Raw genomic sequence first — 14114 nt, 5'->3', positions numbered from 1 at the left:
CTTTTTAACATAATTGCAAAATTTGTTTACTAGCTACAATACAATTTGTTTTCTGTAACTGCATGCTTTGGATTCTGTGTTCTCCATTTTTTGATGTAGTGTCTAATGAATGACCTGTAGTGTTTATAATATTGACTCGCTGTGTGTATGACCTGAAAGCATTGTTTGATTTTGAGCACAGATAAAATAGTTTTGAGGCAATTGTTTCATTTTACCAGAAGAGTCAAAGGTTCTCTGAATGTGGTTTGAAAAATTGGTTTTGTGTTTAAGGTTTTGAGAAAGTGAGTGATGGTTTCAAGAAATTTGTTTTAGCAATTCAGAAAAACTAATACATTTCCACTTTTTATGAATAGGCCTAAAACCTTTTTTCAACTGTAGAGGGCAGTAAAGTTTTAGACCTAAGCCCCGACTGCTCCAAATCCTTTGGAAGTCCATTTCTGTCGCTTAAGAAAAAAATTATGCGTTCGCAAATCATAATTATGAGATGTTCATAAAAAAAAAATCGAAATTTTGAGATACAAAGTCATAGCCTATTTATGAGATAAAAAGTCAAAATTATTAAAAAAACTGCTTCTCATTTCACAGTGAAATTTGTGTCTCTTAATTTCCACATAGTATGTCTTAATTTAAACAGTTAGCCTATCTTATAATTATGGCTTTATAACTATGTGTCGGGAATGAGCTGATCCGCTAATCTGTATTTTAGCAGGTTTAATTTTTTTTGATTAATTGATTAATTTGTTAATCTTGGTTATTTGCCCCGAAGCCTAGATACTTTTGACTGAGTTTATTAAATTCAGATCTCCCACTGCAATAAAATAATCTTCGATTCTTCGCTGTCGTAGATGTCTGCTATATTCATTAGACGCAGTGGGACTTTTATTTTGCCAGCTTCTGTCACACTGTTTACAATATGCACTGCTTCCGACTTCCCGCGACCCAAACAAACTTCAGCATGGTTGCACCTCAAATGTAAGTTTATATTTATCAAATCGCTTATGAACACAGCTGTCATTTATTTATATCTCAATGCATGGTTTATTATGTGTCTTTATAAGGGGATGGCGTCTGTCATTGCCTGTTTCCGGTTTAGAAAAGGTTGTATGGTTAGTTTAGCTGTAGCTGACCGGCTAACTCGCAGTTATTGAAATCAAGTCACAAGAACATTAAATCGCACTTAACTTTTCACTTGTTTATCAAATAAGTTTTATATTTTTACCTTTAATTATATAATATTTACACATTAACACGAAGTGCTAGAATCATTAAAATTGTAGAATGTAGAATGGATCTTATTAATGTTTTTATTTTATTTATTGTTTATTTCAACACATTAAAAACGTATTTACTTTGGCTTTAACAATGTACTTGAACTTTGGTAATGTCTTGGTAACATTTGTTTTCATTACCTTTAGCTTCATGTGCAACTTAAATTTTTGTAACCCTTTGATGTATGAATTATTAAACCACAAAGGGAAACAAATTCTTAATGTCTGGTTTTACAATGTGAAACCCTTACGCCTATAATAATAATAATAATAATAATAAAAATAATAAAACAATAATAATATATTATATTATAATATTTATATTATACATTATATTATATTTATATTATTATTATTACCTGATTTATTTTATCATGACGTTTGGTTACATAATAACAATACCATTTATAATAATAATAATAATAATAATAATAATAATAATAATAACATAATAATTTTCTTTTTTCAAAAAGTGGACCTTTTTGCATTTTTTCTCCTCCTTTTGTATTTAATTATGAGTTTCAAATACTTCATTTTGGTGACCTTTTATGCACTAATTTGTCTGCTGGTTAATGAGCACGCTTTTTGATTCACCTAAAATATTTACTGCATTGTTGTAAGGGGCAGAGTGGGACCAAAAAATCTACCAGGAAATTTCGTAGACCACCGGCTGGTATTTTTTGGGAAAAAAATAAATAAAAATTTGCAAGAACCATTGCAAAATTCAGCATGGTTGCACCTCAAATGTAAGTTTATATTTATCAAAACGCTTATGAACACAGCTGTCATTTATTTATATCTCAATGCATGGTTTATTATGTGTCTTTATAAGGGGCTGGCGTCTGTCATTGCCTGTTTCTGAGTCGGGATAGCAGGTGAAAATGTTTTTTTTTAATCTTGTTTACAAAATTCTACAAGACATGTTCACTGCTATACCCAATGTTTAGATTTGTTTGGGTAATTATGCAAATGAGCACATATGTAATTAGATTATGCACCATTTGTCCATGTTAACAAACAATTGCAAAAAACTTGTAATACATTTTTTGTTTGTCTTGATGTAAGTAATCAACTCAGTGATTTTCAAGATGATATCTAAAGGTTATAATTTTTACCCTTTTCACGTGAGAAAAAGAATGAATAGGCGAATGAATGGGATTTATTTGGGTCTTTTCCTAAACTTCCCCCTAATGGGATTCTTCGGGGCTTTTTTTTACCTTACTCAGGACATATTGAGTATACAAAATCAGTTGAGTTTGCTTCTGTTGCAATTTGTTCAAGGTTGACCCCCATTTTGGCTTAAAATGACTGGACTAATACCAAACTCTGCTACTTCGCTTTGCTTCATAGACAGTACAGAAAGTACAGAAGCGAAATGAAATTGAGCGGAAGTACGAAGTCTGACGTAGTCAGGCTAAAGATTTGTGTCAAGACAGAAAACATTTCATCGCTGGATAGTTTGTTTTGTTTATTGAAATTGTGGTTTAACTTATGTCAGCTGAATGTGCGGAAATTTTCAGAAAAGATAAGGCAAATTTTTTTTGTTTTTTTTGTTTTGCACAATTCACACCCTGCTGTGTGAAAAATCTCTTAATGCTCCGAATGTGGGGATAAATGCTGGTTACGTTCGTGAGCCAGCTGATTAGTACTCTTGTCATTGACCGTAAAACAAACAGTAAGGTTACAGGAATCACCAACCCGTCGATCTTGGAAGCAAGTCGATCGAGAAGAGTTTTCAAAATCAGAGCAAAAAAGCTTATTGTGTGTAGTAAGTGGTGTCTAGGGGATGCGGAGGAGCGCGCTGTTACAATCATGTCATTTTTGCCGCACGCACCTTTGGGCTCATGCGGACGCGTCGAGTATAAACAAGGCTTTACGCTTTAACCAGCTCAGCCACAGTAACAGCTCATATTAGCCAGCTAAACTTTTACTACCCTTGTTAGAAAAAATATATAGTTGCATAGTTTCATGTGGTTCTTCTCCCTCGCTGTATTATGGGTTTGCTATGTGGGGAGAAATGTGCTGGTTACGTTTGTGAGGCAATCAGCTGATTACTATTATTATATATTAAGACCCTTGATCCTCACCTGACTATGGCTTTGTAAACTTTATCCATGATGTGGTTTATAATGGACTGTGGTACAGAAACAGTGACAATGTTGCACACTCTTGGCTTACTCTGGCTATTCTCTGCTGTCTCAGACGACGATATGTTTGTCCCATTTTAGCCACCATAGCTTCTTCGAAAGGGAATTGGGCTGAGCCCTTAGTGCAACTCGCAGCCAAACCGCTAGATGTCGCTAAAAATCACACACTGCACCTTTAATATGCGCGAGGGAGGGAGAGCAAGACAGTTTGAAGACTGTTTGAGTGCGCGCGCGCCATCATCTCTCTCTCTCTATGCTCGTTCTTTCAGTAATATGAGCCCTGTCTCAAGCGCAGAAGTCATCTATCATTTACCGATCAAATAAGGCTTTGGCGGTCGCCAAAAAAAATGAAATGCAGGAAAAACCTTTTTTCATCTTCTCTCTTATTTAGCCTTTTAAATTTCGCGCGGCAGTCAGCTCCCTGTCACGTGACAACGGAGCGCAGCCAGCGTAAGTGAGTGGGAGTGATTGACAGCTAATATTAACCAATATAAAATCTGCTTTAAAGTTAAGAACGTAAGGATGAAGTTTGATTGGATGTAATCGGTGGATAGAATGATGGTCCGGCCACCGCATATCAGCGCACATAAGGTACACACTGTGCAGTAATTTGCGAACGTTTTGTAGAGAAATAAAAACAGGTCGCACCACATCAATTATTTGCACTCGCATAAATGCTCCCAAATATAATTTTAGGTGTCACAGATTAAATTTCAGGAGCATATGCGACCAAAATGATCGCAATTTCGAGCCCTGCATTGAACTTCAATAGAATATATAGGCTATCTTTCTCTCTATACATATGTATAGCTTAATGTATCCATATATATGTCTTTAAATATATTAATTAATCCAAGTATAACTGTAACAGGTGAGGGGTATAAGTGCTGTATAAATTAGATCCTTAATTTTGCAGGTATCAGCACTGAAGAATCCACTGTCCTGCCATGTCGAGTGGCTATAAGCCAGATATCCTGTGGTCCCCCCATCACGCAGACCGTTATGTGATCTGTGACAATGAACTCAGTCTGTATCGGATCGGACCCGCAGGAAGCTCAGAAACCAAAGCTGGCGCCCTTCCGTTATCTGAGGAGACGTCGGCCACGCTGCTGGCCATCAACTCCGACACCCCGTATATGAAATGTGTGGCTTGGTACCCCAAACATGAGCCGGAGTGTTTGCTGGCGGTGGGACAGGCCAATGGCCGAGTCGTCCTGACCAGTCTGGGACAGAGCCTCAACTCTAAATGTAAGGAGCTTATGGGTAAGGAGTTTGTGCCCAAGCACGCCCGACAATGCAATACGCTTGCGTGGAACCCGGTGGACAGTAATTGGTTGGCGGCTGGTTTGGATAAACATCGGGCTGATTTTTCTGTTCTGATATGGGACATCAGTAGTAAGTTCTCCCCCGAAGCAGTTCCCGCCGAGAAGGTTCGCATGTCTGGGGACTCGGACTCTGGGCCAGTGGTGACCAAACCGCTGTACGAGCTGGGTCAGAACGACGCCTGTCTTTCTCTTTGTTGGCTTCCTCGTGAGCATCAGAAGTTGCTCTTGGCCGGGATGCACAGGAACCTGGCCATCTTTGACCTGCGCAACACCAGCCAGAAGACGTTTGTGAACACCAAGGCCATCCAGGGCGTGACGGTGGACCCTCACTTTCAGGATCGTGTGGCATCCTTCTTCGAAGGCCAGGTGGCCATCTGGGATTTGCGCAAATTTGAAAAACCAGTCTTCACTTTGACCGAGCAGCCCAAACCTTTGACTAAAGTGGCTTGGTGTCCCACTCGTATGGGTCTGCTAGCAACACTCACTCGGGACAGCAACATCATCCGGCTGTACGACATGCAGCACACGCCCATGCCGTTCGGCGACGAGGTGGAGCCCACCATCATCGAGCGCAGCGTGCAGCCGTGCAGCGAGAGCATCATCAGCAGCTTCGCCTGGCATCCGTCGGCACAGAACCGCATGGTGGTGGTGTCGCCCAACCGGGTCATGAACGACTTCACCGTCTTCGAGCGTATTTCGCTGGCCTGGAGCTCCACCACTTCACTGATGTGGGCGTGTGGGCGGCACCTCTACGAGTGCGCAGAGGACGCCGGACAGGGCTCAGCTGCTGCTGAAAAGGACATCGCCACTAAGATGAGGGAGCGAGCGCAGTCCCGCTACGGCCACGACACGGTCCAGGTGTGGCGGAACCACTTGCTGGCCGGAGGAGACGACCCGCAGCTGCGGTCGCTCTGGTACACACTCCATTATATCCTTCACTGTAACCCTGTGGCATTACAGGGGACTTTTGAACCTTTCCAAGCATATGTCAAAGCTATTGTTGAATGTCATGAAAAATGTCTTGTTGTTTCTGGATGTTTTGCTACTTTATTATTATTATTATATGGTTTATTTCATCATGATGTTTTATTACATATATTATACATAAATTATACTTAATATAATTATTATTAACATGTAATATATAAGTAATACTATATAAATCATAATACTTTTATTATTGATATGCATTTAATAAACATTTGATTACATTATGAATTACATATAATAATTGTATCATTATTATTATTTATTACTTATTATTTTGTAATCAAAATAAGTATATATCTGTCCACTGCAATAGATGATATAGAATAACACTATATATATTCCAGACTAGCTTGATAAAAATCAACATATAAATTTACTTGCTTCAAATAAAATGATAAATATCTTTAATGATATGATGGCACTAGCTAAACTAGCTAAAAATGTAGTGATCAATTCTTCCTCAAAAATGCTCATTGTATCACACATATCTTAAACAAAATGCGGACTTGTGCACACTGTCTCCCAGAAGTTGTGTAGAAGCTATAAAAATACCATTCAGTCATTCTTTCTGAAGCAAACGTCTGTGGCATCTAAGAATGAGACTTGACATTGTTAAACAACCAGAAATCATTTTTAACAACTGAATTAGCATGAAATTCTATTTAGAAATGTCTTTTAAATTCTTATGGATTTATTATCTGTTAATCCCTTGAGTGATTAGTTAATTTTTGGTCTGGTTCTATTTGATATCTCTATATTTCCTATGCAAGTTTTACTTATGAAGCAGTACACTGAAAATGTGGAACAGAAGCAGCAGAGCAATAAACAGTCGCTCATCTACTCAGGCATCAAAAACATTGTCAAGTCCAGCTCTGGTAAGTGTAAATGACTCAACGGTCACATTTATTGTGGACGTAATAGTGATTGTTGTAGAGACGTCTTTTTCTGATACAGTAAAAGTATTTCTCATTGACGTCTGCTAAATGCCTCATACGCCCTTCGTGGTATCTGTCAGTGGAGTGTAGTGCACCTTCTCCCTCTCTCTCAGGCACTACAGAGACACGGCGGTGCTGGTCGGGTTCAGACAGGCAGACCGATGTACCGCGGTACCACAGCGAGGAGCGCAGTCTGGCCCTGCAGTTGTGTGGCTGGATTAGCCGAGGGCCTGACAACGATGTTGAACCCTTCCTGAAGTCTCTGGAGCAGGAGGGCGAGTGGGAGAGAGCGGCTGCCGTCGCCCTCTTTAACCTGGACATCCGCCGGGCCATTCAGATTCTACATAAAGGAGCTTCCTCAGAGAAAGGTACAGGACTGGACTGGAGGAACATTGTCCAGACAGTGACTAGGGGCCTTCACAAGGACCCCCTATAACCCCTATTAATAGTTTTCAGTCACGTGACTGGCTCAGAGCCCTGAAGGGCAAAACATCCATCCAAACAGGCCTGCCTGAGAAAGAAAAACTAAAATATGTGAATCAAAATGCAAGATTTGGGCACTAGTGAGTCATATACAGTGAGTCATGTACAACACCTGCTGCAGTATTTCAATCACTAAAACTATAGGGACATACTAAAACGCTTAATGTGGAAAACACTTTCAAAACAGTGATATTAAAAGATCAAATTCATTATACACTTTATTGATGATTCATGCATACTATATGCAAGTAGATTAGTGTCATGTTAGTGCCACGTCCAAAAGATTTAGCCATTTTGACCAATATTGCAAATGTGTGCAATTTTTGCTACTGTTTTTACTTCTTTAGTGACACTAACACTCCAGTCTGCAACTTCAAAATATGATGCACAGTAAAAAGATGAATAACTGTATAGAAAGTAAGAGTATACTGTTTTGATTGGAGAAAATGCCTCTATTTACTGATAATGATATATAATTAATCTCATGATATTAGGGAGCCATGTAAATTTAAGATGCTATCTGAATAATTTTGAATTGCTTTTTCATGTAGAAAAATAGATGTCAGTGTTTCCCTGAGGGATTTACGGGAAGTCTGTTCTCTCCTTTGTGCTCGGATGAATGGCGAGTTATTATAAGGACTGAAAAATCCAGGCTAGTCAGAAATGGTGTACGCCATCAGCTGCCTGTTTGCTATCAGAAGTGTTTATTATATACTTAATAAAATGACAAAAGCTTACATTACACAATGAGATTTTGTTAATATTAAATGCCCTGAAGCTGCAGATGCATATGCCATATGGGACTGTTTGCTTAACATTCATAATTGCCTGTTGTTTGGGTTTTAAGTATAATTTGTTTTGCCTCAGAGGTTTTAGAAAACAAATATGATCTTTATAAAGGGTGTTTTCTTTTTTACACATACTACTACCACTTTTGTGTGTTTTGTAAGTGTTTTGTGTGTTTGTAGTGTTTTGTGTGCACTCATGCAAACAGCATATGATGTTCTGTCTTGGAACACAAAAGGAGATGTTTTACAGGATGTCCACAGAGCTCTTTTGCATACAATTGAAGCATATTAACCCGTGGGCTGAAAAGCTGCTTCTTGAATATGTGAAAGTACAAAGATGAGGTGGAGAGGAAGAATTTCAGCAAACAACGACTTAAATTTCAGTCTATAATATATCAGGGTTATTATGATAACTAAAACTATTAAAACATTCTGTTTATTTAAATAACTCTGATATAAAATAAATATATTAGTTGAAAAAACTTAATCTAAATTAAAATGTTAAATGTTGCCTTGGCAAAAAAAATACGAAAGCACTAAAAGCACTAAAATTATTAACTGGAAATAAATAAATAAATAACTAAAACCAACTATACCTAAAAAAAAAGAATAAAATGACAATGTCACAAAGAAATTACTAAAATTAACATGAAAACTAAAAATATAAAAGTGAAAGCTAATTAAAAATATTAGTAAACTTATAATAAAACCAAAATAAAAACTAAAATAACACTATCATATAAAGCTATCATATGGCTTCAGAAAAATTGCACAAGTCACATGGACTATTTTTATGTTACTTTTGTGATGTTTTTTTTGGACCTTGCTTTCAACCCCATGCTTTTGTTGTATGAAAGATCAATTTGGAGATTCATCATTTGAAAGAAATGAATTTGGAATTGTTTCAGTATTTTTCCTTTATTCTCTGATCAGGTGATCTGAATCTGAACGTGGTGGCCATGGCTCTGTCGGGCTACACGGATGAGAAGAACTCCCTGTGGAGAGAGATGTGCAGCTCTCTCAGACTCCAGCTGAAGAAGCCGTACCTGTGCATCATGTTTGCCTTTCTCACCAGTGAACATGGCGCGTATGACGGGGTCTTGGTATGTTAAAAGAAAAAACTAGGCAGAGTATTGAGCTTAAATGAATATTCAAAGTTACACTGAATTTAAAATATGCAACTATCTCATTGTTTTGAATTGCTGAATATCCAGGCTCTTTATTTTACAGTATGAGAGTCGTGTGGCTGTCAGGGACAGGGTGGCCTTTGCATGCATGTTTCTAAATGATGCTCAGGTAAGGCCCGTTCACCCCTCTGTTCACCCAAGTGCCACTGATGTGCTGTATGTAATATACTTTCTTTTTTTCCCTCCCTTAAGTTGCCTCGTTACATAGACAAGCTGACCAATGAGATGAAGGAGGCTGGTAACCTGGAGGGAATCCTGCTTACTGGACTAACCAAAGATGGAGTCGATCTCATGGAGAGTTATATAGACCGAACCGGAGACGTGCAGACGGCCAGTTTCTGCATGCTCAAGGTAACCAAAACCGGAATCCAGAAACCGAACAATACATGATAAAGATGATCTGCTCTCATTACATATTCTACCATTCTCTTATGATCACCAGTGCTGCATTTGTTTGATCAAAAATACTGTCAAAATTATTTAAAATAACTGTTTTAATACATTTTAAAATGTAATATATTCCTGTGATGGGAAAGCTGAATTTTCAGCATCATTACTCCAGTCTTCAGTGTCACATGATCCTTCAGAAATCATTCTAATATGCTGATTTGCTGCTCAAGAACCATTTCTGATTATTATAAATGTTATAAACAGTTGTGCTGCTTCATATTTTTGTGGAAACCATGATCCCCCCCCCCAAGATTCATTAAAAGTTAAAAAATCTGCATTTCTTTTATTAAAATTTAACATTTTTGTAACATAAATGTCGGTATTGCTACTTTTGATAAATTTTTGCATCCTCAAAACATCTTGCCTTAAACTTTTGAACAGTAGTGAATATTACAACAGAAACAAAAAGTTAAATGCAAATAAAATGAATGAAGATGTTGATCAGATCGCAGGACCCTAAGGGGACGTGGTGTAGGAAAAAATATGAGATGGGAGGTCAATGCTTTTGCGTTCTCTCGCAAAATGTTTGCGTTCCCCGAGAAACTTTTGCATTCGCTTTGTGATCTTTGCGAGTTAACAGTTTCTCGGGGGAACAAAAACAGTAGTGAGAAAATGCAATAGCCTTGCCAAAAGTTCCTCCCATCTCATATTTTTTTTCTTCACCATGTCCCTTTAGAGCCTCCGTAGGACAGACTGAATGTAACTGGTGTAAAACCAGGAACACTGGTGAGTTGGTAAAGGTTTGTGTATCTGGTGTTTGTTGTGGTAGGGCTCCTCAGGAGAGGTGCTGAAGGACCCTCGGGTGCAGTGCTGGATCGAGAACTATCGCAACCTGTTGGACGCCTGGATGTTTTGGCATAAACGGGCTGAATTTGACATTCATAGGAGCAAATTGGATCCCAGCTCAAAACCACTTGCACAGGCTAGAATCATATTTTTTCTAACAGCTGTTAAGTTTTGATTAAGCATGCATGATACGATCACTGACCAATGATTCAGTCAGTGTTTTTTTCTTAAATTATCAATCTGATTTAGCTAATGCTGTTATTTTTGTGATGCTTTTTAACTATTAAATACAATTCTAGAATACATTTTTTATATGGTAGCGACATGTAATGTTGTTTGTGAGCCATAACATAAAGATAATTATCAGTGCATTCCTAGCATGAAATATAATTTTTGGTAGCATCATTCAGGTTAAATTCTGTCTTTATGCTGGCCATTTCTGATTTTCTTCTATATTTTTTTTATTTTATTCTGATCTGTGCAGGTGTTTGTGAGCTGTAACTTCTGCGGTAAGTCTATATCATACAGCTGCTCGGCGATACCACATCAGGGTCGTGGATTTAGTCAGTACGGGGTCAGCGGTTCGCCCACCAAGTCAAAGGTCACCAGTTGCCCTGGCTGTCGTAAACCACTTCCACGCTGTGCCCTCTGCTTAATGAACATGGGCACCCCTGTGTCCAGCTGCCCAGGTAACAGACAGATCATTTAAAGTTCCTCTTGATAAATGATATCATAATGCCCACATGTGTTCAGCTCATTGTGAAACTCATCTCATCCATCTTATCAGCAAAAGCAGATGAGAAAGCCGATCTCACACGAGACAAAAAACTTGCACAGTTCAATAACTGGTTTACCTGGTGCCATAACTGCCGGCATGGTGGTCATGCGGGTCACATGCTCAGCTGGTTCAGGTAAGAGTCATATTCACCCATATTATGCCATTTATGTGATGGCATTACAAATACAAATACACTACTGTTCAAAATTTTGTTGAGTTGGGGTTAGTTAGATTTTTTTAAAATAAATGTATCCTTTTTTGCAGTAATAGCCCTATTTAGATGGTAATTGTTTCTCATGGGGGAAGACGTTATTAATATTTACAGGGGTTAGTCAGTGATTTTATTGCTGTCCGAATCCAGAATGTCAGTGTTTTTCTCCCACCACCTGTGTAAAAATACCCAGCCGAATTACCTACTGTTCCTTGACAAACACCAAGGTCGTGTGGTAATTTAATTGCTGTTCAAATCCACATCTCTGAATTTATACGAGGATCAATCCAAAAAACGTTTTGTAAATCCTTTTTGACCACTGCTAACCAACATTTGTTGCACTGTTGCACTTTGATGTAATTTGCATGAATTACTGAAATGCTGGAAAGTATTTACAAGAACGATATATCATTACTGCTCCACTACATTTGTTCTCCACTACTAGAACAAAGTGAAGAATGAGAATAAAAGCAGGTAAGCATTTGAAATGGGCCATTATTATGGCAGCAACAGGTATGCAATGCAATTTAAAAAATATTTATTATATACAATATGAACATAAACCAAGTAGCCAAGTCAACTGTTTACCTTATTTAAATAAGAGGTTGCATTAACTTATTTCTGCTATTTACCATTTCAAATATTGTATAACGCATCAGTTTGCCTGTTTTAAAAAGGATATTTAAATGATCAAATAATAAATGGGATGTTGTTTTCCTATTATTAAATTAAATATGAATATATATTTATATTATTCCAAGCATATGTGAGCAGTGTGTTCCCGGGTTAGTAGGATCACATCGTTCCTTCACCGTGAAAAAAAGTTTTATAACTCAGGTGCTATGCAATTTTTTTTTTGTCCACTTGAGAAATAATTATCATCCGAATAGGGCTAATGATGCATTAAATGTATCAAATGTGACCCTAAAGACTTTCACATCAAAAGTTATTTTTCAAATAAATACTGTTCTTTTGAACCTTCCAACTTTCGAAGCATATAAGAATGATTTGTGAAGGATCATGTGACACCGAAGACTGAAGTAATGATGCTGAAAATTCAGCTTTGATCACAGGATCAAGCAGAAAGTTATTTTAAATTGTAATTATATTTTCCTGCATTTTTGATCAAATAAATGCAACCATGGTCATCAAAAGAGACTTCTTTCAAGCATTGAAAAATCTTACCGACCCTAAACTTTTGAACGGTAGTAGTGTATAGTATGAAGTACAACATTTTAAAAGTAATTCTGTATTTTCTTTCCTTTCAGAGATCACAGTGAGTGTCCGGTGTCGGCCTGCACCTGTAAATGCATGCAGCTGGACACCACAGGCAACCTGGTGCCTTCTGATAGTGTATAAAGGCCTGTCTGCCTCTGTTTTCCAAGTTAAATATGCCATGTTAGAAACCAGCTACCAACACTAGTACTGTAAGTGATGTGGGAAAAGATCTCACGGTTTCAGGAGTTCATATTTGTCTTTCTGAAGTGATCTGTACACCTCACTTGTATTGATGTCAACGACAGGTGTTCTATTGTCGCAGGAACCAAAGTAGTTAGACTGTTAGGATTATGTTACCCATAATTAACTCACCCACCCACGGGCAGTTGTGCTTCCTGAGAAAGTGTCCATGTGAATGTCTGACCAAACCATTTGTGAATCAGGAACAGGAATCTCTATGAATAAAACTATTTCAGTATTGAGTTTAGAGACAGGAAAAGGGATATTACAATCATTTCAACATGATGAGTTTGAATACATGTGAGAAATGTTTTGTTGATGTCTTATAAAGTGCTTTCACGTGGTCCATCACTACTTCCATTACTTGCCTTCGAGTTAAGCATTGTTTCAAAATTCATTTGTCAGAGATCATATTTCTTTAAAAGGAACCACCATTGTAGAGGTGTTGTACATCAGGTTAAGGGAAGCCCAGGTCAAGAGAAATGATTATCACTGGAAAGTATAAAAATAAAATGTTCAGTTTGTTTAAAAAAAAATTGCTTTTAACAAATAACAAAGTGATTTTTGTTGTTTAAAGCGTGTACGTTTAACATTAGTTCTGGCTAAGTGTTGCATTTTTGGATCTGAAGGTAATGTAAAATGCTGTTTTGTAGTTCTTACCTTAATTTATTGCACAATCAATGCAACAACTAAACATCATAACTATTTAAAATGATTGTCTTTATTTTTGGAAAAACAAAAAACTTCCATTGAGGACTAATATTATTAAAACACTTTTCTGAAGGAGTTTTGAGTGAAGTATTTTTTTGTGTGCAACAAAATGAGACATTTTGTTTGCTTCAATGTGATTTTACACATATTTTCAGTGTAATGAACCACAATGCATTAGCAGTAATTAAGAAATTAACTGTTCAGATCAAGTTCCAAATCTTACTGTTAGAACATGTCGGCGTTAAAGCTCACCCCAAAATCAAAGGACAAAATAAGCCTATTTTAAGGACTATTCCAGTTTTTATAGATTGTGACATTTTCAAGACAATAAAGCCATTGAACCTTTTTTAGTCCTAAGAAAGACAATTAGCATTTGAGACATGGGACTCAGGATTTTCCTATTGTTTTCCTGCATAGCTTTTTTGAAAATCATATATAATTTATGGTAAAATATGGTCTGTGGTTAACATTGGTCTCACGTTTTGTTCTGCAACATAAATTGCAGTCATACCTCTAATTCAGATTTGAGTTATGGCTGTAATTTATGGTGTAGAACAAAACAAAAAGAAATTCTTGAAGGAACCCATGACAACATAG

At 37.3% G+C, this 14114-nt stretch overlaps 1 protein-coding gene across 2 annotated transcripts; it reads left to right on the top strand.

Annotated features, from left to right (window-relative positions):
- The first annotated feature begins 872 nt into the window (after window positions 1-872).
- On the top strand, window positions 873-13592 carry mios (missing oocyte, meiosis regulator, homolog (Drosophila)). 2 transcript variants are annotated; one of them, XM_077221484.1, is made up of 11 exons: window positions 873-972; window positions 4332-5668; window positions 6507-6605; window positions 6779-7033; window positions 8870-9039; window positions 9167-9232; window positions 9316-9474; window positions 10343-10495; window positions 10844-11048; window positions 11147-11270; window positions 12617-13592. In XM_077221484.1, exons 2-11 carry the CDS (start codon window positions 4363-4365, stop codon window positions 12705-12707), a joined length of 2628 nt encoding a protein of 875 aa, XP_077077599.1. In that variant the 5' UTR covers window positions 873-972; window positions 4332-4362; the 3' UTR covers window positions 12708-13592. The 2 variants fall into 2 exon arrangements, with proteins under 2 accessions (XP_077077599.1, XP_077077600.1); XM_077221485.1 differs by lacking the exon at window positions 873-972 and adding an exon at window positions 1996-2014.
- Window positions 13593-14114: the final 522 nt, after the last annotated feature.

Source organism: Siphateles boraxobius, unplaced genomic scaffold (assembly GCF_051911475.1).
Source record: "Siphateles boraxobius isolate OS27281-9 unplaced genomic scaffold, OSU_SipBor_1 84, whole genome shotgun sequence".
Classification (NCBI taxonomy): domain Eukaryota; kingdom Metazoa; phylum Chordata; class Actinopteri; order Cypriniformes; family Leuciscidae; genus Siphateles; species Siphateles boraxobius.
The sequence above is the reverse complement of the archived record's forward strand: the minus strand, read 5'-3'. Positions and strand labels throughout refer to the sequence as shown.